At 39.3% G+C, this 27,104-nt stretch overlaps 1 protein-coding gene across 1 annotated transcript in view; it reads left to right on the top strand.

Annotated features, from left to right (window-relative positions):
• dync2li1 (dynein, cytoplasmic 2, light intermediate chain 1) overlaps positions 1-24,299 on the top strand; it is a 35,132-nt gene extending 10,833 nt beyond the window's left edge. The window contains exons 5-13 of the mRNA XM_028820641.2: positions 8-96; positions 1,221-1,407; positions 4,049-4,117; positions 7,303-7,380; positions 7,508-7,587; positions 8,165-8,235; positions 13,843-13,940; positions 14,757-14,849; positions 24,009-24,299. Coding sequence (XP_028676474.1) covers positions 8-96; positions 1,221-1,407; positions 4,049-4,117; positions 7,303-7,380; positions 7,508-7,587; positions 8,165-8,235; positions 13,843-13,940; positions 14,757-14,849; positions 24,009-24,080 — 837 coding nt within the window. The 3' untranslated portion in view covers positions 24,081-24,299. The remainder of the gene's footprint in view (positions 1-7; positions 97-1,220; positions 1,408-4,048; positions 4,118-7,302; positions 7,381-7,507; positions 7,588-8,164; positions 8,236-13,842; positions 13,941-14,756; positions 14,850-24,008) is intronic.
• The last annotated feature ends 2,805 nt before the right edge of the window (positions 24,300-27,104 follow it).

A 27,104-nucleotide genomic window follows, 5' to 3' on the forward strand; every position in this document is an offset into this window, starting at 1 on the left:
GTTTCAGCCAAAGGACATGGCTCACTTCTGGGAGCTTGGTGGAGGCACCTCTCTATCTGATCTTGTTCAAATCCCAGTCACTGCAGAAAATGTAAGGTATGCTCTTTATAATATCAGAAGTGAATCTCTGGACAGATCTAGATGAGATGAGAATGACTGAAATTAGTCTTAGGGACAGATCCTCATTTTTTCCTGGTTCTTTGTTAGCTGCACTCCACACATCTGGCTGGTTATTCTCCATTTGTTTTTGGATTTGCCTTTGCCTTTGCCTTGACTGGCAAAAGATTACCATTTAGTCATATCATCCAGAATCCTGCACTTGGTCACTGGTACTAGAACAGCCCAATAAATAGTGCAGGTAGCCTTGTGCTAGCCTCAGTAACATAGTTCTGCAGAATGAGAAAGGTAGTGTCATCATTTTCCACGCTACCCTTATTTATTTATGCTGTAGTGCATTATCATCATTTATACTTGCTGACCCCAGGGAATGTAAGTTCTCAGAACTGTGAAAGAAACAGCCATTTCTGTTAATTTTTGCTTCATAAATGTAATTCAGTCGAGCACTTTAGAACCCTCAGGTCTTTGGTTTTCATTAAGATAGTTTACTAGCTATCTTCCTTTAGACAGCACTATTGGTTCTCCTGCTTGCTATCATGACCATAGACTTGTCTTCATTCAGGTACCGAGGCATATTTGCCAAAATGATTAACAATTAAGGAGCTTATAGGTCATATCCCAATGTAGGTCACAGGCTCATCCTAGGAGAAGGCCTTGCTGGTTTTCACTTAGCAATCTAGATGCTCATTGCCTTACCCCCTAATTGTCATTAACTTGGACAAATTCTGCCTTCATGTTCGCGTCCCTTCATTCTCCTGTCTAGCCCCTGTCCATGACGGCAGTTCTGTAGTAGTTTGTTCTGACAATGGCCTGTGCCTATCTAAGATTGAGTAGAGCCATAATGTTGCCTACTTAACTGGTTTCAACACTAAAAATGTTAATGTTTTACTTTCTCCTCCCAACCAAAATACATCCACATACTTAATAGTCAGGCAGCTGAGCTCACTTGCCAAGAATAAGTGGTTGCATGGTGCCATTTGGCTACATGCAAGTATACTTTAGCTGCAGCTTCCTTTTTTAAAATATTACTGTCTCTTATGGGCTATATATTTTCTTTATTGAAGTACCCGGTTCTCCTTCTAGTGTGTGTACTTATTTTTCAGAGCTCTAGCTGTTGTCTTGCTCGTGGATCTCTCCAAACCAAACAGTCTGTGGTCCACAATGGAGAAGCTGCTTCAGGTCACTAAAACACAGGTGAACAAATCTTTGGCTGAACTTGCAAAGATGGATACTAAGGGAAGAGCTGAACTGGGAAAGCAAGAGTTTAAGCCACAACTCAAAGACCATCCGGTGAGATCTCTCGGCTAAACAAGTTGATATCTGTCTGTATAATACTGCGTTCTGTTTTGATCTGTTACAGTTGTTGAAATGGTTTCAGCATATTTTAATTCAGAAGGCTTAACAATAGCTCCAAAGGATAGGTGAGACTGTGTCATAAAATGGCATGCATAACTTATTATTCATATGCGATTAAGGGCTTTTTTTCTGTATTTCTTGTCTCAGCTGATAAGATTAAGTAATTCTTAGCATAGTATATTGAACTGTGTAGTTTACAGAATACAGTGCAATAGTTAATAAGAGAATCCCTGAAGACTGCTTGTGCTGCTTGATGAATTTACGAAACAAAAGACGCTAATGGAGAGGTGTGAAGGGATTTAAGGTGGGCTGGGATTAAGTTTTTTTTCGTAGGCTTTAGGGAGTCTAGTGTTAAGTAAGTTATATATTGTACTGAGTTCTAACCTATCCTATGCCGAAGTATGCACTCTGTCTAAACTTCTAGGCAACCAAAACAGAATTGCACGTACTTGCATTGTACTGGCCTGTAGTGTATTATAATGAGTTCTATTAAGGGTTATAAGCTGTACAGAAATGTGCTGTGCTGTACTGTATACCTCACATCCTTCTGGCCTTGTTACATGCAGTATGCAAATATTATATATTACAATATATCCAGGTTGTGTTAATAATTAATAAAATTTATATAGCAGTTTCTAACCTACACAAAGGACTTTACATTGGTAGTAAGGAGCCACTTTAACTGCCACAAATGTGTAGCATCCACGTGGATGACATGACAGCAGCCATTCTTGTGCCAGTGTGCTCACCACACATAAAATATTAGCTGGCTAACTGTCTGTATCTCTCTCTCATCCCTTCACCAGTAAGGAGCAGGGGATGATTAGGGAGGCAGAATGACCAGGCTGTGTTAGGCAGTTGAGCCAGAACATCAAGAAACACCCTAACACTTTGAGAAGGATACCCAGGGATCTTTTATGACCACAGAGATTCAGGACCTTAATTTTATGTCTGAAGTGAAGGATGGCAGTACACTGGGGTATTGGGATCCACACACAGACCACAGAGTAAGTTCACACTGTTGACCACATCAACACCTCTTTTTAGCAACAACCCAAACTTTTCCTATGTGGTGTCCCATCTAAGTACTGTCCAAACCCAAACATACTTTGCTTCAGGTGGATTACCTGTTCTGAAGTGCAGGTGGCATGGAATGGCCTTTATGTGCCGATTATATGACTTGAGATAGTTACATTTCATAGTGCAGTTCAGTGCATGTGCTGATATGACTTTTAGAATACAGAGTCGTCGGTAAGGCATAATGCAGGTGTTTGTTTTGTAAAGGTATTCAGTGCACACAGTTCATACAAGACTTTAATTTTGTTACTGAGTTATCTGCAATGTGTAGATTTCTGGTATTAGTATGCTGAAAAATATCCATCCATCCATCCATTTTCCAACCCGCTGAATCCGAACACAGGGTCACGGGGGTCTGCTGGAGCCAATCCCAGCCAACACAGGGCACAAGGCAGGAACCAATCCTCGGCAGGGTGCCAACCCACTGCAGGACACACACAAACACACCCACACACCAAGCACACACTAGGGCCAATTTAGAATCGCCAGTCCACCTAACCTGCATGTCTTAATATCTTCACAGGCTTTTCCTTGGGGGTTTTGATTTTCCTGTCTATGCCAAGGATATGTGTCTTAGGTTATTTGCATTCTGTCCAGCGTTAGTTACTGTAATACAACTAGTGCTGCAGGGATAGGCTTCATGTCCCAAGAAATGAATAAATAGATGGATTGAAATTAGCTTTTAACTTTCTCATGTACAAAGTGTAGGGAAAGTATTGGAATCATCCAAAGATTTGATGTTGAAATTTTGATAAATCTCGATGTTTTAGACCTCCCTGACTGTCTCATATATGAAGTATAGGGAAAGTATTGGAATCCTCTAAAAATTCCATTTCGAGATTTTGATTAATCTCGATGTTTTAGACGTCCCCTAGTCCGAAAATACCATTTTTGGAATTATGTCTGTGTGTGCGTGTGTGTGTATAAACACAATAACTTGAGTACGCTTTCGTTTAGGTCAACCAAATTTTGCATACAAATATTAGGTAACTTTTGGGCTATTTCCGTTAACCAGAAGTAGTACTTTACCTTTTATTCATGCAGCTGCAGAGTCTTGATTTATTCAACTTTACTTTTATAATAATTGTTCAATATATTATTAATTTGATTTGATTTGTTGTTGATGGTTCTTTAATATACATAATCACTGTCTTGCGGTTTACTCCATCCCCATATCGGAGTATATGAGAAAGTCTAGGGGAGACCACTACCGGTTTTTATATACAAAATTGTTTGCTGTGTTGAATGCCACAAAAGGCTACAGTACTTTGAGCTGTTTGCTATATGGAGCATGTACATATAATATTTACAGATTTGCTCTTTAATACTTTTTTGTTTTACTGTTTACTTGGTCATAGTGTACAGAGTTGTGTTGTATATCCGGTGTTATGAAATCATTCGAGCGACTTGCTAAAATTTACTGTTTTTTATTTTTAGCAGGCCTCCAAAGTATTTCCTTGCTCCTTTTTGATAAATGTTTTATTTGAAATTATTACAGGACCGTGAGCTGATTGATGTTTTTCCTGTTCCTTTACTTATAATTGGAAGCAAGTATGACATTTTCCAGGTAAGCCTCAGCCTTTTTTTCAGAGGCTCTGAAGGGCTTAATGTTGTTCTGCATGTGACCATTTTAGATTTATAAAAATATTTACTGCCTGTTTTGCCATTTTATTAAGGCAACAACACCCACATAAAAAAGCAATAACACAGGATTTTGTGTAGGGTATGATTTAACCAAATGTGTAGCAGTATTTTCATTTCATTTATCAGTAGTATGTGACCAGGGTTATTTGTTGATAAAACCATCAGCAAGCTGCTTTCTGGGAGTTGCTGTGAGCATACTCTGAGCGTGACTCAAAGTCTCTGCTTGAGGTGGAATCAATGTTTCATAGGGCTGGAGGATACACAAGAACAGTAAAATAAGGTGATAAAGTAAATAGTGGTTGGATTGGTTGGTAGAAAAGAGGGATGAAGCACAGTGTTTGGGCATTTAGTGTCACAGATTAAACGAACTCCGTGCTTGATTCTGCACTGTGTATTCTAAGAAGCTTTAGTACAGTGCATCTGGAAAGTATTCACAGCGCATCACTTTTTCCACATTTTGTTATGTTACAGCCTTATTCCAAAATAGATTAAATTCATTTTTTCCGCAGAATTCTACACACAACACCCCATAATGACAACATGAAAAAAGTTTACTTGAGGTTTTTGCAAATTTATTAAAAATAAAAAAATTGAGAAAGCACAACATGTACATAAGTATTCACAGCCTTTGCTATGAAGCTCAAAATTGAGCTCAGGTGCATCCTGTTTCCCCTGATCATCCTTGAGATGTTTCTGCAGCTTAATTGGAGTCCACCTGTGGTAAATTCAGTTGACTGGACATGATTTGGAAAGGCACACACCTGTCTATATAAGGTCCCACAGTTGACAGCTCATGTCAGAGCACAAACCAAGCATGAAGTCAAAGGAATTGTCTGTAGACCTTAGAGACGGGACTGTCTCGAGGCACAAATCTGGGGAAGGTTACAGAAAAATGTCTGCTGCTTTGAAGGTCCCAATGAGCACAGTGGCCTCCATCATCTGTAAGTGGAAGAAGTTCGAAACCACCAGGACTCTTCCTAGAGCTGGCCGGCCATCTGAACTGAGCGATCAGGGGAGAAGGGCCTTAGTCAGGGAGGTGACCAAGAACCCGATGATCACTCTGTCAGAGCTCCAGAGGTCCTCTGTGGAGAGAGGAGAACCTTCCAGAAGGACAACCATCTCTGCAACAATCCACCAATCAGGCCTGTATGGTAGAGTGGCCAGACGGAAGCCACTCCTTAGTAAAAGGCACATGGCAGCCCGCCTGGAGTTTGCCAAAAGGCACCTGAAGGACTCTCAGACCATGTGAAAGAAAATTCTCTGGTCTGATGAGACAAAGATTGAACTCTTTGGTGTGAATGCCAGGTGTCACGTTTGGAGGAAGCCAGGCACCGCTCATCACCAGGCCAATACCATCCCTACAGTGAAGCATGGTGGTGGCAGCATCATGCTGTGGGGATGTTTTTTCAGTGGCAGGAACTGGAAGACTAGTCAGGATAAAGGGAAAGATGACTGCAGCAATGTACAGAGACATCCTGGATGAAAACCTGCTCCAGAGCGCTCTTGACCTCAGACTGGGGTGACGGTTCATCTTTCAGCAGGACAACGACCCTAAGCACACAGCCAAGATATCAAAGGAGTGGCTTCAGGACAACTCTGTGAATGTCCTTGAGTGGCCCAGCCAGAGCCCAGACTTGAATCCGATTGAACATCTCTGGAGAGATCTTAAAATGGCTGTGCACCGACGCTTCCCATCCAACCTGATGGAGCTTGAGAGGTGCTGCAAAGAGGAATGGGCGAAACTGGCCAAGGATATGTGTGCCAAGCTTGTGGCATCATATTCAAAAAGACTTGAGGCTGTAATTGCTGCCAAAGGTGCATCGACAAAGTATTGAGAAAAAGGCTTTGAATACTTATGTACATGTGCTTTCTTAGTTTTTTTATTTTTAATAAATTTGCAAAAATCTCAAGTAAACTTTTTCCACGTTGTCATTATGGGGTGTTGTGTGTAGAATTCTTAGGAAAAAAATGAATTTAATCCATTTTGGAATAAGGCTGTAACATAACAAAATGTGGAAAAAGTGATGCGCTGTGAATACTTTCCGGATGCACTGTATAAATGTACTGTTACTGTGTCCTACAGATCAAAGGCACAGGATTAGATATTCATACTCTCCAATGTACATCAATACTGCCAAAACCAACAGCCACCTCACCTGTCATTACATATATACCAGACTCTGCATGCGACTAAAAAATATACATTGCTGCATTAATTGTGGAGAGATGATGTGTCATTCATAATAACTGAAATACTCATTGACATGTATAAAACAAAAACTGTGCATTTCAGTTAAGGTCATTAATACTACCGTATATACTTGCATTAAATCGATCATAAAATCAGACCCCGACTTATATGCCCGTTCAAAAATGCGACACTTAATTTTTTTTTTCCCCATCTTCTTGTCTCCTCCAATCTCCTATCAGTTTCTCAGACGCATCAAATTTTTTTGCAGCAGCGCAGTTAACAATTTCTTTCGCTACTTCAACGACGTTTAATTTAAAACCATTTTCATATTTTCTTCTGATCGAACACTCCATCGCAGATAAGGGATACTCTTACGATAAAGGTGTATGAGGGTTTGAGATACAAAAAACACAAATCAGTGCAAATGTCACTTCGGAATAATTCAGGCATTACTGTGTGGTCACGTAGGCATAATATATAGAAAAAAAGGCTGTGTGCTCCATGGTTACTCTCTCAGGTAGGTGTTAGCATGTCATAATCTCTTGGACCAATAGTGTGAGTTTTCCGCATTCGACTTATATGACCGAAATTATTTAATACCAGAAATTATATGGTAAAATCATTTCAGTTATTGCATTGGTTAAACATTCATTTTTCATAGCAAAAGAAAGCACTAGCTATATGGTGTTATTAGATGAAATATATTCATCACTTGAACTGTGTACATTATATGATATAGAAGTTTTTCACAAATTCATTTTTGTTTTGTTCTGGTTAATGTAGCCTTTGTAATAATCCCCAATTCACAGTCACCAACCTTCAGTCCAAAGTTTCAGGCTCAGGAATTTTTCTTTTCCCTTAACCCCATACCCTGCCATTCATCCTCTGACTTCCATTATACCATGTTATGTTTTCAGGACTTTGAATCAGAAAAAAGGAAGATGATTTGTAAGACTCTGCGCTTTGTTGCTCACTATCATGGAGCTTCTTTGGCTGTAAGTAACGCTGCAGTGGCGTGTGATTTCAGGCCATAGTATTAGTTACATACTTAAGACCGATTCAGATGTGTTTTATTTTTGCCCTGCTCTTTATTTTGTTTGTTTTGTTTTTTTAATATCTTAGTTCTCTAGCACAAAAACTGAAAGCCTTGTGTCCAAAACCCGAGTGTTTCTCAGCCATCTTGCATTTGGTACAGACAGAGGGTGAGTCAGTCTTTATTAGTGGATTGTTAGTTCCAAAGAGGCAACTGCTTCTGATTCCTATTGGCAACAAATGAAACCATAACTGATGAAGAGGTTGTTTCTGGTAACTGCTTGGGCCAACAATTTCCAGAAAGTATTTATAAAAATCAGTAAGAAAACTCTAAATTATTTTTGTCCTGTGATTGAAAAAAATGTATTAATACAGCATATACGTGTTGTGGAATCTGAAGTCACTTTGTCTTTCAATGAGAACATATTGCTAGTACAGCCCAAGAGCCAAGCAGTAACTCCCACATTGAGAATAATCAAATGCCTAGTTCCTAGTGCAATGAAATTTCTTATTTGCATGTCTCCTCAGCACATGACAAGCATCAAAAAAATACTAAGCATGCAACATGCTGTATACAGTCATATTCAACATATACAGCATAATGATGGACCTAATATCTCTCCTCTATTAGATGCCACTCTACTTCAACCAGAGTTCTAGTTTGTTCTCTTATTTAGGTAATCGTTCTGGGGTTTTACCCATGGTATGATATCACCATGATACTAACCATCAGTTTTGTCTTAACAGGAAATGTGCGTCTACAGACCATAACAAGCCTCTACTGATCTCGGCTGGGATGGATTCATTGAGCCAGATTGGTGAGTAAATTGAATTGGTCTAGTACAGGGGTGGGCAAAGTTGTTCCTGGAGGGCCACAGTGGCTGCAGGTTTTTGTTCCAACCCAGTGGCCTAATAAGAAGCACTTATTGTTCAAGTAACATTTCTGCTTTATTTTAGTTGTCTCGCGTGTTAAGATTTTGAACCCTTATTGCTTATTTTAGTCTTAAACAGCTGTATTCTCAGTTTTTAATTGGTCCTTATTAGCAATAAGATGCAAATGACAAAGGAAAGCAGCATGTCTCCATTTAGCTTGTTTCCATTTACACCTGTGTGTATTTATTGCGCACTATTTGGTTTAATTCAATACTTGGAAGGAAACTAAAGAGAAAAAAGTCAAGGACTGAGAATTACTCCTCCATTTTAGACTTCAAATCATTTTTATGATATCCTTAGAAAAGAGAACAAAATTGAGGATATGAGAATGACCTGACATGGCAGAGTTAAAGCACTAACATGCCATGAAATTAAATTATTGGCAAGGGTTGTTTTCTAATTAAGTGACTGGGGTGGATCAAAAACCTGCAGCCACTGTGGCCCTTCAGGACTAACTTTGCCCACCCCTGGTCTAGTGAGAAGAGTGGAATTTTTTAATTATGGTGTTCACTTTAACTTGAAGCAATGTTCAGTGTGAATTCTACGAATGTTTCCCATTATATTCAGTCTTTGCCAATGTAAAACTTACCATTTTGTTTTGTCTTATACATACTTTGCTCTAACCTTCATTTTTAAACAGCCAAAGTTGACAACTGTGCTGACAATTGTCCAGTTTGAACCACGTTAAACCAACTTGTTATAATCTACCTAAAATGCTAGTTGACGTGCTGGACATACTATAGTTATCCATCCATCCATTATCCAACCCGCTATATCCTAACTACAGGGTCACGGGGGGGGTCTGCTGGAGCCAATCCCAGCCAACACAGGGCGCATGGCAGGAAACAAACCCTGGGCAGGGCGCCAGCCCACCGCAGGGCACACACACACACACACACCAAGCACACACTAGGGACAATTTAGAATTGCCAATGCACCTAACCTGCATGTCTTTGGACTGTGGGAGGAAACCGGAGTACCCGGAGGAAACCCATGCAGACACGAGGAGAACATTCAAACTCCACTCAGTACACTAACAATATGACTGTTAACATACTGTATGTGATATGCAAGATGACACCCAGTGAAAGCGGTCCTGGCAAGGATATTCTTAGGCATACGCGAACTACGCATCTGCGTAGGGCCCTGACCCGGCCCCAACTTACAATTTTTTTTTTTTGTTGTCGGGCTGTGGGCCTGGGGTCCCTGTCATGTCTCTGGCACTGCAGCCGTCTGTGCCAGTCCCAGGAAATTTAGTTCAGTGCATCTCTTATGTCTTATTAACAATGGTAATTTATTATCCAAATTACAATCTTCACCTAAATCCCTAAAATTGTCACGCTGTCGTAACTTTGCCAAATACACTATAGCAAACGTTAATTTTAGAGATTCGTTTCGGATTCATTCAGACAGATCCCCGTAAAATCATGAAATATCCCTATATTACCAGCTTTTACCAGATCCAGAACAAAATCAATATTTTACCACTCTGCATACACACAAGCGTACATGTAGGCCTACTGGTCATGTAAGGCCTTTTCCGGATGTTTTATTAGAACACCTTCCTGAGCTCTGGATCCAGATACACCCCCCACCCCCCATACAGTGCTTGCACATTTCTGAATCGCGTTCTGAAGGGCCCCCAAACTGCTAAGAATGGCCCTGGTCCTGGCGTCCATTATCACAGAGTCCGTTTCATCCAGTCTGTTCCTGAATGGACTTTATTGAGCATCATGGACTCCAGCTAATCTTTTGTTTCAATCACTGCATTTATGCCATTAAAAATGCTTATATTATAGAGTCAGACCACTCCAGTCAAGTTATGCCAATATCCTCGATGAGTCAGCAGAAAGAGAATGTTTCTTTTGACGTTGTAGCAGCCTGTGAGTCCGTCTGTTCACTGGATAGAAATGCATTAAAATGATCTTTACAAACTCCATGGTCCTCTTAGGAAAGCCATAAATGGTGGAGCTACTCATCCTGTCTTTGTGGTACAAACATTTATATGAGGCAGGATTGTGTTGCTCAACCCAGTTCAACTAAATTAACTTAAGGATGCTAAACATTTGTCATTGTTTTTTGTTTAGAATTATTCTTGCTTTCCTGCATTGGCCCTTTATTAAAGTGTTTGTTTTACCCTGTCCCTGCAGTGACTAAAGAACGGTAGTAGGTGGTGCTAGAGTATCACACTGCAGGACTTGGCTGCTAGTGTAATAGAGCATGTAATAATCACATACACATTGTCTTTTAACTATTTTATAAACTGCTAAAGACAAACCAAAGTGTTGCATGATCTCATTTTTAATCAGTAAAAATGGTCTTGATTGACAATTTCATTCAAATATGATGTAAATGTTAATGTTGTTAAGCTACTGTATGTTTGGAGCTTATAGCTGCTCCATTATAGGGTTATATGTGTGTGCTCAATCTCGGGGCATATGGGCTGGAGAACCGTAACAGGTCAGAAAGATGTACTATTTTGCTTTATATTCCAGTTTAACAGCTTCAGAAAGAGATAAACATGTGATCATTTATTAGTTGTTACACTTATCAGCCTACATTAAGTTTGAAAAATAAAAAAGAGCGTGTCGGCTTGAATGGAATACGTCAATAACGACAATTGTGGGCATATCAAAGTGAACACATCCAGTTTAAGATATACATATATATTCACAGCAATCAAGAGAAGGTCATCATAAAACGGAGTGTCATTAAACTGATTAAAAAAGCTCATAACTTCTCTATCAGTTTATGTCAGCTATAAAATATTATAGCACCGTGACCTTCAGTATGTGAAAGGTGGTTGCTATGAAAGCATGTTACTACACACGGCAAATTAAAGTATGCTATGTTCGTTTCATCGCATAGCCTTGCTGTCGTGCCCTTTCTTATACAAATTAACCCATTGTCCATTTTCTAAGCCTGCTTATCCAGAGCAAGGTTGCAGGGAAACTGGGGCCAATCCCAGTAAGCATTGGCCGCAAGGTAGAAACAATCCATGGACAAGCCATCAGCCAAACAAACCCTGTGCCCCCCAATACATGTCTGTTAGGAAAATGAGGATTGCCCTAATTTATGTATTGATTTATTTGTGTATATGCTTCTGATCTGCAGCAGCCTGTAAAAATATTATGTTGTAGCGGTACGACATGATTAATGTATTTTGTGCTGAGTCCTGTCCAGAGGGGGCTGGGCGGTCTCATGGTCTGGAACCCCTGCAGATTTTTTTTTTTTCCTCCAGCCATCTGGAGTTTTTTTGTTTTTTCTGTCCCCCCTGGTCATCGGACCTTACTCTTATTCTATGTTAATTAGTGTTGTCTTATTTTAATTCTTACTTTGTCTTTTTTTTTCCTTTTCTTCATCATGTAAAGCACTTTGAGCTACATTATTTGTATGAAAATGTGCTATATAAATAAATGTTGTTTTGTAGCATTGTCCTGTTTACATGGTGTGTGTGTGTGTGTGTGTGTGTCTATGTAAATATGCTTCCCTGGAAACAATGGGGGGGGGGGGTAACACTGTGGAACCATGGCCCCTCACGATAATTGGTCCTGTCAATTCCATCATCTGCATCTGATCATTCGCTATATAAACAGAAGAACAGAAGGGGAAAAAAAAGCCCGTCTTACTAGACCACCAATTCATTACAGAGCCAGGAAAAAGCAGCAATCCAAATCATTCACCCCTTTGTCTACCTGACACTTTCAACGCACGACAACAACATCCTTGCACCGCAAAACCCCGGGGTTCTGGATTACGCCACGTACCGAGGATAAGCACAGTGAGACTGTTTCTTGTTGTTTGGGGAGAGGAGCAAGCCATCATTATCATCCGTGTAATTTCCGTAGGACTATTTTTCCACCTGAACCAGGTTCACAAACATTATCATTTTTTCTGTTAAATCTTATGGACTTTTATATGCGTTTTGTGCTTTCTGTGCGTCTTAGTGAGTTCGTATTCAGTGTGGGGTCAAGGGAGGGTTTGCATTGCATGTTAACTTTATGCTGCACCTTTTCTTTTTATTAGTACTTTCCACCGGACACTTTTGGAGTTGAATGTTATGTCAGGGTTGGTTGGGGTGTAATTTTTTTATATATAATTATATATATTATATAAATATGATACAGTGGAACCTCGGTTTGCAAGCATAATTTGTTCTGGAAACGTGCTCGCAGTCTAAAGCTCTCGTATATCAAAGTGAATTTCCCCATAAGAAATAATGGAAACTCAGATGATTCATTCCACAACCCAAAACTATTCATATAAAAATGATTAATACAAAATATAAAGTAAAAATACATAAAACAAATTAACCTGCACTTTACCTTTGAAAAGTATCATGGCTGGTGTGAGTGAGTTTCTAAACTCTTGTGGGATTCCACCCAACGGGACGACACGTGGAAGAGCATCCCAAAGCAATCTCAGTCTCCCAACGCTGTAGCAGTTCGCTGTAAAAGCGAATCTGAAAAGATGGCGGACATGCTCTAAGTGCCTGCCGTCGATGGGTGATACAAGGAACATTATAAATACGCAGGGCACAGTACTACTTGGCCACGACCCTGCCTGACTGCTGTGTCTGTGTATAGGAGAGTGGCAGATCCTGCCACAATAAATAACCGCGCTGTTACTGTTTCAAGCTGAATAAAGCTGGTGTTGCTAAAGTACGGCTTCATGTTTTGGGGTGCAAGACGGGGACTCGCACATCACAGCACACACACACGCAGTCACAATGCTGTAGTAAATAGTATACGCTCGTACGGATGTTGACTATATGAGTGAGGCACACCAACTCAGATGGAGAATAGGAGACGATTGCACACAATCCCACAGCAAGAGAGAGAGAGAGAGAGAGAACCAGCATCAGCTCAGTTGTGATAACAACAACAACAACATTTATTTATATAGCACATTTTCATACAAAAAGTAGCGCAAAGTGCAGTGATCACATGATGCTCAGCAGACAAAGCGTATACATACTACTCGTATTGCAAGACCTCGCTCGTTTATCAAGTCAAAATCTATTAAAAATTTTAGCTCATCTTGCAAAACACTCGTAAACTAAGTTACTCGCAAACCGAGGTTCCACTGTGTGATATATAATATATATATATATATATATATATATATATATATATATATATATATATATATATATATATATATATATAAAATGTTTGGAGTTTGCTTGTTTCATTTTTTATTATTAATATATACTGACTTTATTATTTTGCATATGGTTTGTTGTTTGGCTTATTTTTGATCGATTGATTGGGGGAGGTTTATGTGGAAGAAGTACGGCTTCTCTGGTCTAACGTCATCAACTTGCCAGGCCACGGGTCTTGGTGGTGTAGCTGCCACTTTTGGAGAGTGAGTCGGCTATTACAATGTTTTTAAATTACTTATAAAGGACCTGTATTATTCTGACTTCTGAACTGCTAGAAATGTTTGCTAGTTTTGTGCCAACTGTTTAATTTATGTCTGATAATTTACAGGATCTCCACCAAGTGCAGACATTGGAATAGGAAAAATGCAGGCCAGGAGCCCCGTGGATCTGTGGAAGAATGCGTATGAGAAAATGTTCCCTTCTGAGGTGAGCTTCACTCAGGATGGGCTGATATTTTAGTTTCTCTCTACTGAATTTACATTGAAATTGGCTAATGAGCTGAGATTGTTCTGAACTTGAGAGAATGTTAGCCTCAAATGTTTTTGAAGCTTCCTGATCTACAGCATATATTTTTTTTTTTTTTTTTTTTTTCCATCTATTGAAATTTACATTAACTAAGACTGTGACAAAGTAGTCTGCTTTGGAAAATGCTTTATTGTTGTGTGTAGACTAGTAAAGACTAATTGTGCTTCACTTTTAAAATCAGCCATGCTGAAGTCATCCTAAGATCAGTGTGCTATTGTTTCCTAAGGTTAGCTGAGGTGCTAAGGTTGAGTTTTACTCTGGGATAGACGAAAATGAAGTATGTTTTTTTTTTCTTAGCTAAGCTACTTTTCATTTTAAGGTGGCCAGATCTTTTAGGAATTATCTCTATTGTTGATTTAGCTTTTCTCTAGCCAAACTTATTTTGACTACAGTTTCTTGTCATAGCTAAAGTTTACTTGGATTTAGCTCAACCTTACATTTTTAGCTATAATAACCTAGTGGAGATGATTTGCTCTTGAGGTAGATAAGACATTCTTCTTCATGCTGGGATCATGTCAAGGAACCCTTGAAATGGTGTAATAATGTGTATCTGAAGGTTTTGCGATTCTAAGGGTATATAGTGGTGTCTTTCAGTGTTAGTGCATTCTGCTTTCAATTTGATGCATTATCCTTAATCAGTGTAATTGATTTAAATCTAAGCAGTTTGATGATGAGGTTATATACCTGTTCAATCTTTCATTATTTCTGACTATTCAGAATACCAGTGACTCAAAGGATATCAGGGACCCTGCAAGAGACCCTCAGTACGCAGAGCCTGAGATCGACAGAATGAGAGCACTGAAGAATCAGGTACAGAAAAGCCTTTTTCTTTTTGGATGCTGTAAATCACTTAAGTACACCTTACCACAGTAAGCCGAGGCTGCTATCATGTGGTTATGATATCAAATTGCAGACGTTAAAAGTTAAAATGATCAGATAAGCTACTTTTATCAATGTAAAAAAAGCTTAAAATAAGGAATCAACAAGAGCACCACTTTGCACCCAGATTTAGCCAAAACACAGTGATATATTTGTTTCTGTGTTTTTTCTCAGTGAAAGAGAATCTTAGTGGTTATACAAGATCCAAATATGTTTGCTGGGCTTAAATACTAAAATCTTTGTAAATGGAAGCAAGTACAATTTGGAGAGATTCCATATACATCACAGACACGTTTATCTTCTCTAAATGTATGCTCCTATTGAGTAATTGACGGCTGTAGTCCCATGTATTAGTATCTTAATTTGTCACAAGAAAAAAATCCCTACAAATAGTCACTCACCCTTGGTACCAAAGGTGTCCAAACTAGTAAACAAACCACCCCAAGTTTCTTCAAGTTAGCCAAAGCGTTTTGATCAAAGTTTAGTATACCAGAGACTGCTGAGGGTTTGGTCCTTTCACACAAGATATTAAATAAAACTCAGCAAGTACATGACATGAGGAAGCGCCATGGAAATAGTCACTCTGGACTGATTCCAGATTATAATTAGCCCTTGGCTTTTGACTTTGCCTCCACCAACACATTACCTTGATCAAGCATTTTCTATAAACCTTTACCACTCGACAAAGCTGAGTATTCACCAAGGTGTATTTAAAACATGGTATATTTTTTTAATAACCTTTCCCCAGATCTGTAACATCTGATAGGTTTATCTTGAAGTCCTTTTGACATTTGCATATTTTCAGTGCGTTCACCTTTGATTTAAATTCAGTAAAGACAACAGAAACAGCTTGGCTGTTCATCCAGGAAAATTGAAACCATCTGCATTATTGTGACTAGGTTGGTTTTATTTATTTCATTATGTGCCTTATAATTTGTGGCACCTTGTTTAAGATTGATTGAAGGAAAGACTGTAAAGGTAAAATCCATCCTTTTAATTTAAAGTATTTTCGGAATTTCTGTCATTTTGTATTTCATACTGTGAAGTGGAGAGATCTTACTGCACAGTCTGTCAAACATACCGTATATACTCGTGTATAAGTTGGGTCTTGAAACCCTAAAAATCGATCATAAAATCAAACTGACTTATATGCCCGTCCAAAAATACGACACTTAATTTTTTTTTTTTTTTTTTTTTTTTACATCTTCTTGCCTCCTCCAATCTCACACTAGTTTCTCAGACACATCGAATTTTGTTGCAGCAGCGCAGTTACCAATTTTTTTCACCACATCAACAACTTTTAATTTGAAACCAGCTTCATATTTTCTTCTGATCGAACGCTCCATCGTACATAAGGGATGCTCTTATGATAAGGTGTATGAAGGTGTGAGATACAAAAAAACACAAAACAGTGCAAACGTCGCTTCGGAATAGTTTGGGTATTACCGTGTGGTCACGTAGGCACAATACATAGAAAAAAAAGTCCATGTGCTCCGTGGTTACTCTCTCAGGTGGGTGTTAGCATATCGTAATCTCTTGGACCAATAGCGTGAGTTTTCCGCATTCGATTTATACGACCGACATTATAAAATACCGGAAATTATACAGTCAAATGAAGCCCTGACTTCTCTGCTAGAGAACTTAAAACGCGAGTATATACAGTAATTCAAATGTCCTCACATATTTATGAAAAGGTTATCACTTGTGACTTGAATAGCATATGACAAACATAAGAAAAGTAATTAATATAGGAGCAACCTCCAAATGAGGTGTCGGGTTAGAAAAACTGTATACTTCATAAGTTCCATGACATTGAAGTTACATTTATGAAATATTTTGTGTTTTTACAGAGGCAACTTAACTTTAAGATAATATACAGGGTAGGATTCAAAAGTAATGAGCCTTTGTTCAAAAAGACAAATTTATTGAGCAAATCGGTACAACTAATTAATAGTCTTCAAAATAGGCACCTCCTGCATCAATACACTTTTGTAGGCAGCTTTTCCATGACTCGAAGGCGTCCACGTAGGCCTGTTCCGGGATGGCTGCAAGGGCTGCCTTGACATTTGCTTGGATGTCCTCAATCGAGTCGAAGCATTTTCCTTTCAGCGCAGATTTTAAGCGCGGAAACAAGAAGAAGTGAGAAGGCGACACGTCCGGACTGTAGGGAGGCTGGGGTACCACCAGAACGTTCACCTGGGCCAGGTAGGCGCTCACGATGAAGGCGGTGTGGCTGGGCGCGTTATCGTGATGAAGCTTCCAGCTGTTCTTGATGTCCCTTCGCTTGCGCACAACGCTTCTTTTCAGCCTTTTCAGGACTTCCAAGTAGTAAGCAGCATTCACGGTCTGTCCTTGCGGGACAAACTCGTAGTGGATGATCCCCTTCACTCCGAAGAAGGCAATGAGCATGGTCTTCGTCTTCAACGCGTACCGTTGCTCTAACGAACTTTCCATTCCGCCGTGTAACGCACTACCGCACAGGGGTTCCCATCAAGGCCAACACCCACCGTCGCCGTCACTGGCAAGTGGGGCGCGCGGCGAGGTACGTTCGCGTCAGAACAAAATGAGGCTCATTACTTTTGAATCCTGTAAGCCAATAGTACATAATGTAACCTTATATTTGTGTGTACTTTTCCATGTATACCCAAATGTATGCTATAATGGATAAGATTTATGACAATTTTTATATTCCATTGTTAACACAGATATTAAAGAAATTGGTGTCAAGGTTTTCGGTATTTGTCAAATGTTTTGTTATTTTGATTGTGAACAAATAAACGGATGTTGATTGTGTAGCATTAGATTTAAACTTCATTCTTAACATTAAAGTCTGCCATCAGAGCCTCTACTTTTCAAAGAAGAAAGCTAGAAGTCTGCCCATGAAGGATTTTTAATTTTAAATACTGCATAGAAACTAGGTTTAGATAAATGAATGATTTAAAATATCAAAAAAAAAGAAACTTGATATTGTTAAGCTGGCAGCACATTATTTGATTTTATGGTTGTAGGGACTGTCAAAGTGACATCTACATTTGTTGCATCTTGATGGCTTAAGATGTCAAATTATATGGCTAGTAATGGAAGGGGATGACATATTATAAATCCTTGTGACGACTTTCCGGCACAGTTTGAGAATTCCAGATTATCACAAGTTCACCGCATGTTGGCAGCCAGTTAGCGTGCTGCCTGACAGCATTGGAGCCTTAGGCAAATGCTTTCCATGTTCAGTGAGTTTAGTTACAGTCTCCCACCTTTTTTTCTGTCTTTTTCTATTCTGGCATGATAAAACCACACAAACCTTAAAACAGTCAGCCTCTCTTCTGTTTGCACAGTCCAAAGCCCCTGACTTCTTTATTCTATACATTGTACATTCAGGTGAGCACTCATTGGTTGTCAGCTCTTGCACACACAGAAGCCCACCCCTGTGACTTAAAAAAATCAAACTACTTGACTGAAAGTCAAGTGTGCTGCAACTGGCCCTAACTCACTATGATTAGGTGTAAGTGAAGTACAGAATGTGACTGACAGTCGCTGGAAATGTCATTTATTGTAATGGAGCCTTCAGCACTTGGCAAAGACCAAGCCAGCTGAGATAAATAACTGCAGCATAAAAGCAAACATTTTCAAAGTTCTAAAGAAAAGCTATGCAACTAAATCACTAACGGCTTTCATTGTGCAGGATGAAGGAAACATTTTCAATTTGCAAAGGACAGAACTACTTCTAAGATGTCACTGGAAGAAACAAACCACTACCAATAATGCTGAATTTCAATCTGATAAAAAAGTTACAAGATAAGGCTTTAGAGTTCTGTGACATAGGGGTTAGGAGCAGATCAGGCAGGTAAACTGTGCCAGACTAACTGTGCCAGGGTGAGATTGTAGAGTAAGGAATGAACTGCAAATGACCAAAACCAGGAGCAGTTCACCTGTGAAACATGTTGATAGTAATGCTGACCTTAGCAGTAGATGGACTGTAGAAGTCATCAAATATCTCTTGTAGGCTTAAGTATGAGCAAGGAATGTGGGCTGTCTGTCTAATAATTCATTGTGTAAATGACAGTGATTCAGAACTCACTAATAAATACAGCCAAGAAAGGAATCAGTCAAAAAATACTAAATAAATAAAAAATAAAGTCTTGGTCTCCTGACTTCAGTATGATCAAACCTGTAGTTCACTTAATGGAAAATGAGTTTCAGTTCAGTGCCAGTCTTAGATAAAGCTTGGCAAAGCATTTCTTAATATAAACAAAGAGAATAATGATGGCAGGGGTATTAAGAATTTGCTAGAACCAATTTTGATTTATTTTATTAAACATTTTGAATGTTGTTATAATTTTGTTGTCATTATTACAGTGATATCTTGTTGATTTATGTATTTTGTGGATTTATTTGTCCGTGTGTAAAGCCATTTTCTTTGAGGTCACTACCACACTTAGAAATGTTTTTTTCACTACTCCTTTGGTAATAAAGAAAAACTGATCTATCATTTAGAGGTTATCAAGACATTTGAGATTTGTCTGTAGTAAGCATGAGTGACATCTCTGCTAAATCATATACGTCAATGTGGATACTGTAAGTGGTTATCATATTCAGTGTAATTCAGTGGTTAGTTAATACACTAATGCTGGTTTGAAATCTTACACTCCATTGTATTGTATGCTGAGTCCTCATGTAGATTTTTCTCTTGGCTTTACTCTCAAATCCCCAACAATGTACTTGAAAAGTTAATAGCTGATTCTTTAACACTAGAATTACCAGAGCCTACAAAAAAACTTGTAGATCCGTCCCACCTTAAATCGATTCGCACCTCTCCATCGCCGTCTTTTGTCCTGTAAATGTGACGATAAGCAGTAAGCAGCCTGCTATCACATCCCCTCCACCCCGCACAGTTTTCTCAGGTCAAGTCTGTTTACCTGCGTGTCAGTTGCTTAGTTGTATAGAGTGAGAAGTCAAGCAAAATCACACCTTTTATAAATACTATATCGTTATTTGGAACACATGCATTTCATGTGTGTTCCGTGTCTACAACGATGTATGTAAACACATCGCTAAAACAGAAACGTTTTTCATGTTTTAGTAATAATTGACAAAATGTAGACATGAAGTGTATAATGTGTGAAGCCTGAAGTCCAAATATCAAATAAATTAAACACTTTCACAAAAGGTACAAATATAACAGAACAAGTGCGCTTCTATTCAAGAATATAACTGAAGAAAAAGAACCCACATTAGGGTGCGACATTGACACGCATTTGCTACGACTGCTTCAGTGGCACAATGGTATCAATTGTTGACTGGCAATGAAAACTTCACGGGTTCGACCCCAGACGAGTCCATTTGAGAAGTGAGCTGCTCTTATTCTTATTATTTTAGAATAAAAACATACATTTGATTTCAGTCTGTAACAGCCGGTGTAAATGTATGATACTTGTAAAGGTTAGCTTTGTTTTTTTTTTTTTTATTCACTTTTATTCTCTTAGTCGCATTCACGATCCTGCCCCCCCAGCCTTTGACACTGCTGTTTTCACATAAAGACGCGCTATAACACAGGTGAACTCAGATGATGCAGACGGTTCTACATCGGAGCAAGAACGCATGTCGCACTTTTGCCATCGCTGTACTTTGTATATGTACACGGGAAGCTCTGCACTGTACTTGTGACTTTACGCTGTAAGAAGTAAGTAAATAAATAAAGGTAAATAACATTTGATCTGGCTCTTATATACAAAGTACAGCGATGGTGGCTTCCACCTGCAGCTATAGACTCTTCAGTATGTGAGTGACTCTCCACGCTAGTGTTTAGATACTTATTTACCATGATTTATTTACTTACTTCCTACAACGTAAAGTCACAAGTAGACTGCAGAGCTTCCCTTGTACATATACAAAGTACAGCGACAGAAAAAGTGCGACATGCATTCTTTCTCCGATGTAGAACCGTCATCATTATCTGAGTTCACCTCTGTTATAACGCGTCTTTATGTGAAAACAGCAGTGTCAGATGGGGTGGGGATTGTGAACGCGACTGAGAGAATAAAACTGAATATAAAAAAAAAAAAAACCAGCTAACCTTTACAAGTATCCTTACATTTACACCGGCTGTTACAGACTGAAATCAAATGTATGTTTTTATTCTAAAATAGTAAGAATAAGAGCAGCTCACTTCTCAAACGGACTTGTCCGGGGTCAAACCCGTGAAGTTTTGATTGCCAGTCAACAGTTCATACCGTTGCGCCACCGAAGCGGTCGTAGCAAATGCGTGTCAATGTCGCACCCTAACGCGGGTTCTTTTTCTTCAGTTATATTCTTGAATAGAAGCACACTTGTTCTGTTATATTTGTACCTTTTGTGAAAGTGTTTATTTGATATTTGGACTTCAGGCTTCACACATTATACACTTCATGTCTACATTTTGTCAATTATTACTAAAACATGAAAAACGTTTCTGTTTTAGCGATGTGTTTACATATATCGTTGTAGACACGGAACACACATGAAATGCATGTGTTCCAAATAACGATATAGTATTTATAAAAGGTGTGATTTTGCTTGACTTCTCACTCTATACAACTAAGCAACTAACACGCAGGTAAACAGACTTGAGCTGAGAAAACTGTGCGGAGTGGGGGGGATGTGATAGCAGGCTGTTTGCTGCTTATTGACACATTTATAGGACAAAAGACGCTGACTGAGAGGTGCAAATCGATTTAAGGTGAGTCGGATCTATGAGTTTTATCGTAGGCTCTGGTAATTCTAGTGTTAAATGGCTCTGGGTATTTGTAGGTGATTTTTACGTTGCAATAAATTGATGCGCTTAATGTATAAATCTGATAAGCATAAGAAGTTCTTTCATTTTGTTTATTGACTTGTGTACTGTGCGGAATTCTTGTATTAGGATTCAGAAAAGTATCTTCATAAGTGTATTAAATAATTTGGCCCGGTGTGTATATACAGTATATTCATGAAAGTGTGCCCTAGAATGGACTGGCACCCAGTACAGAGTAAGTTCCTGTCTGGCAAATAGACTTTCTGCCCTTGAAGCTGAAACAATTAAATAAACAAGAGTGTGTAAATGAATATTTTGTAATTTTTTGTCTATGGTGTTTATAGTGTTTCCATTTTTCTTTAAATGTGTTATTAAATATGCCATCCAGAGTATAACCAACTCAAGACAACTTTCAGTCGTCTTCTTGGAGTACAATTGCTAGGATTTGATCGCGTGTTATCTAGGCTTTGCCCACAAGTAACCCCAGACGAAATGGCCTTGACAGATTTATATTTCCAATTAAAAGCTGTGTCTAGAAAGATCAACTTTTGCAGACATTGACCTCTAGTAGCCTTGCTCTGTTGACAGATAACTGTGACGTATAACAACTGCTTTATAGCAGAGCAATAAATGTCTTCATTTGGACTGTGAACTTGCACGTGGCAAACCCTGCGTGCAGGTATTTTGTGTCTTTGTCTGAGAGAAGACCACTGGCTCATGCAAGGCTGAGTCATTAGAAGTGGTAAAAAAATATTGTAGATGTCATACTACTTACAGAGGGCAACACGCCACTGCGTTAAGAGTCTGCAGAGGTGCCACTGATGTGTTATAAACTCATATTTATCACAACATATGGTATAAAGGCCTTTGGTGGACCTGTGGACATTTTGGTCAGATAATCTTATGCATATTTCCTTTGATAATGTGCAAATAGTGCAGAATGCCTACTCTTTTATAAAATGTAGCTGTTTTTAAAACCTTATTAGAAAACAAAGTTATATTCTTTGCTAGTGATAGGAACATTGATTTGCACCAACAAGGTCAGATGACAAGTGCCAATCTTGTGTTACTGCCCTCAACTATACAGTATAGTTTATCAATTACGTAATTTGGATTATAATTCCTAAGTAAGTGGCTAATGAAGGCCGCATTGATGTTTCTGAACTCCCTGTCTGTTGTAAGCATTTGTATATGGCACAAGGCAGTTACCATCTGTGGGCAGGTGCCAGTCCATCACAGGGCACACTCACAAATATACCCATGTTTACCTACACCGGGCAAGTTTAAAATATCCAATGAAGCCTTTAAGCACATCTCTGGAAAGCAGAATACCAGGTGAAAACCCTCTGGGAAAACTAACAGACTCCACGTATATGGCGACTAGATCTTTGGATTTTATGCAGCTGCTACCAGGTCAGTTAAAATAACTTTGAGTTGCCTCCAAACCTTTAATTTAAAAACTAAATGTGTTCAGAAAGTGGTTGGATAGATTATATTGCATTGTGTCAGTAAAGGGCTTTGGGATTGTTCATGTCATGAAGGTGCTACACCAAGGTAAGTTTGTGTTTACTGCTTTAGAGTCTTTTTCACTTTGTGTCAATGAGAGTGGGTTGCCATGTTTCTTTAAACCTCCAACCCTGTGTGATGCTTTGGCAGAGTGCAATGTTTTCTGTTTGTAGCAGCCACCAAATTCAGTTATTTGAACCTTAGGTACTAATTAACCAGCAGTAAAAGAGACAGGATTTAATTCAGACATGTTATGAAAGGGAAAAACATTAAAAATAATCAAAGTTAAAAAAAAGAGAATCCTGTCTCAAGTGAACAAAGTTACGGCAGCAACCTCAGAATTTGAAGGCTTCAAGAATGAGTGCCAGTAAAGTTTTATTCACCGATTATAAAGTGCCGGTGTAAAATGTTGATAAGCAATTTATGCCGGTATGTAGGAAAAAGGCTGTCGGAGCTAAGAAGTGCAGCTGACATGATTAAGCATTGTGTTTGAGTTCCTGCATGTCTAGAACAGCAAAGGTGGCCATTTATTTTTTGCAAAGAAGTTATGTTACACACTAATAAGTGAGCATTAAAGATCCAAAGCCAAACCTTTCTTGAATTTCCAACCTTGTGTTGTAGAATGACTACTGCTTCTGAAATTCGGCAGTATTGTGTTTTGCTTACATTGATTGATAGAAGATAATCTTTATTGTCACTGCACACAAAGGTTTGAAATTGTGTTTGATAACATATAACGCCTCATACTCTAAAAGTCACGATACTCGACATGTGCACACATTAGACTGACCTGAACCCCACTGTGTTTGTGATTTAAGGAGCTGGAGCAGTATAAGAGGAAGGCATCAACCACATGGAAAGGAGTGGAGCTGGAGTCTCGGCGGAGCTAGTGCTGGCCATGTTTGGATGTGGAAGTTGTCGTTGTCTCTGCAAGTCCTGGGCAAATAAACAAATGACCTGAGCAGGCCAAAGCTGACAGTTAGTTGTCATTAGTAGCGAAACTGTTAAATTCACCATCAGCTGCAATGAGGAACACATTACCACATTCTCTATTTGTATATATTCTTACATGTTTTCTGCCATCTAATAAAGTGTTATGGATATTTTTATTTTGCTCTGCTCTTATTCCTGTATGTTCCTCAGAAACATCGTATTACTTGTGAAACAGTAAGTACCAGGTTCCTTGTGTCATGGGTTATAGAGGTTGCCTTCCTCTTCATCATTCTTTTTGGGTAGACTTGAAGCTTAATCAAGAGTCACAGATAAACTCATTACTGGATGTTGATGTCTCTTCTGTTGGTGAAAACGTTCTCTCTTCTGTGTCTCACTTTGAATGGGAAACTGACAATATGTTTTAAGGGCAAAGAAGAAGAGAGAGACGCGAAACAGAAAAGGGACAAAACTGGGAGGTCAAAAAGTACAGAAACAACGAAGCCAAAGAACAAGATGAGAATCGACGTCTGAAGGACAAACCGCCTGTGTGCTTTAGGATATCATGTTGTTATGGTATTATAGTGTAAAACACCAGCGGAGCGGAGCGTTCAGTTGAAGTCTCTGGCCTGTGCTCTATTAGAAAGTTCAGATGTATTCAGTACTCCACATAACTGTGGCAGTGGTTCTTTGAAAATAATTTAATGCATAAAAGGCCTCAAGAGTGCGGAGGGGATCTCAAGCTTCATCTGAGACCAGAGCCTATCCAGGCAGCATTTGGCGCTCCTGATATCTCTGCAGAAGGATGAAGGTCCAAGTCTTTAGAGTCCTGGTGCTTTCCGTCTTGCTATGAGATTTGAGGTCCGAAGGACAAAATGAAAGTCGGGAACCTAAGAGACCAATTCGGAAAACAAGAAATAGTCACAATAGGTTTAGAAAACCTGAGATAAAGACCCAGCGCCATGGGCTGTATATACCCACTGCTGCAATTACCAGCAGGTGATGAACCCAGATGCCATGCCTACCAACGATGGGAAAGGTTACCCTGGCAACTGGAACAAGTTACGGTGCATTTGAGGCACATCAGACGGCTGCCAAAAGAAATACAATTTAAAAATATAACAATGCAGTGAGTAAGTGGTGTGTGCAACACCCGTAATTGCTTTTCCTATGTGAATGTTGTACGTTAGCATCTCTGCATGAATATGAACACATTTCAACATGTTGTCTGAAAACCTGCACTGACATTTCTTGCCTGCCTGACATGATGTGGGTATCTAGTAAGCTTTCAGATCTTCCTACCAACTCATCTAAAACTACAATTAATAACCTGAGGGATATTATGTTATGTGTAACAAGCAGTATTAAGTGCTGGGTGACTTAGAGGACGTCAATAATTTGCACCGAAGCGTAGATTTCAGTGTCCTGGTCTTCTGCTCAGACACTGTGGACTAATGTAGTGATTGTCTGAAAACGATCCTTCACTTTTACTCGTTCACATTATAAGACAAAGTGATTGCTTTTTATGGGCTCATTGCTAATTAATATTTAGGTACCGTGTATTATTTATTCTGAATTTAAATTAAGTACATTTGAAACAAAATTTGAATAAATAAACCGTGGCATTATTACTATCTCTCTAGCAAAGTCCTCGTATCAGGTGCTACTGAATTCAGAATAGGCCTAGCATCAAGTGCATGCTGTTCTCCATGAGACCAAGTTGGTGCCTGTGACATTTGCTGGCATTTGACCAAGCCATGCACTTCACTGTAATAATTCTAATTGAGAACCCCGAGAGAGATCGGGAGTCCCACAGCAAACGTGTCCACTTATAGTTAATAGTATACTGTTGAAGAGGTTCGATGAACACTTGCCCCCCTTACTATATCTACATTTTATTCTGGGTGGCGAACGGCGTTAAGTAGTATTTAGACTTTGGGATGAATTTAGACATATTGTGGTAATTTGCTATGACATTTTTATTTGAATAATGTTATTTATGTAAATCTTCTCAAACTAGAAAAAAACATACAGGTAGTACCTGGGGAAAAATTCTTGGGATTTTCCTACCATAACAGATTTTGCTTTGAAAATGAATAGTTGTATGTGCTATCAAAATATTAAGGATTGGAGAATGATTTTAACATTTTTTACGAAAACGTCATAAGTTCACAGGTGTTGATAGATCTGCGGTTACTGAAAACACAATAGTCTCAGTTTTTGAGGGCCTTGCTGGTAAGTTTGGTAAGTGGAATTTAGTTTGATTGGTACCTTATGTGAGAATATGATTAGATGTACTGCATGGTCTGCTCAAAAACATGTTATTTAGGCGATTTCAAAATGATTCATGTTGACAGCATTACGAAGTCTCCAGCCAAGGTTCTGATGGTTGACACTCCTGTTGGGAGAAACAAATAAGGAAAAATTGGTAGTTGGTCTGCTGTTTCATTTGAGCGATATTGGTTGACAAATGAACAGCAAGCTAAGTCTCTTTTAAGGATTCCCGTAGGCACTACAAAGTGTCCATCAGCCCTAGTGCTATCCTCATAAATGAGTATAGTCTGTTTAATAATTGCACAGTGTTAAAATGACAGCAGGAGTGGCTTATCCATCCATCCATTTTCCAACCCGCTGAATCCGAACACAGGGTCACGGGGGTCTGCTGGAGCCAATCCCAGCCAACACAGGGCACAAGGCAGGAAACAATCCTGGGCAGGGTGCCAACCCACCGCAGGACACACACAAACACCAAGCACACACTAGGGCCAATTTAGAATCGCCAATCCACCTAACCTGCATGTCTTTGGACTGTGGGAGGAAACCGGAGCGCCCGGAGGAAACCCACGCAGACACAGGGAGAACATGCAAACTCCACGCAGGGAGGACCTGGGAAGTGAACCCAGGTCCCCAGATCACCCAACTGCGAGGCAGCAGCGCTACCCACTGCGCCACCGTGCCGCCCAGGAGTGGCTTAGGTCTTCTTT

Source organism: Erpetoichthys calabaricus, chromosome 15 (assembly GCF_900747795.2).
Source record: "Erpetoichthys calabaricus chromosome 15, fErpCal1.3, whole genome shotgun sequence".
NCBI lineage: Eukaryota > Metazoa > Chordata > Cladistia > Polypteriformes > Polypteridae > Erpetoichthys > Erpetoichthys calabaricus.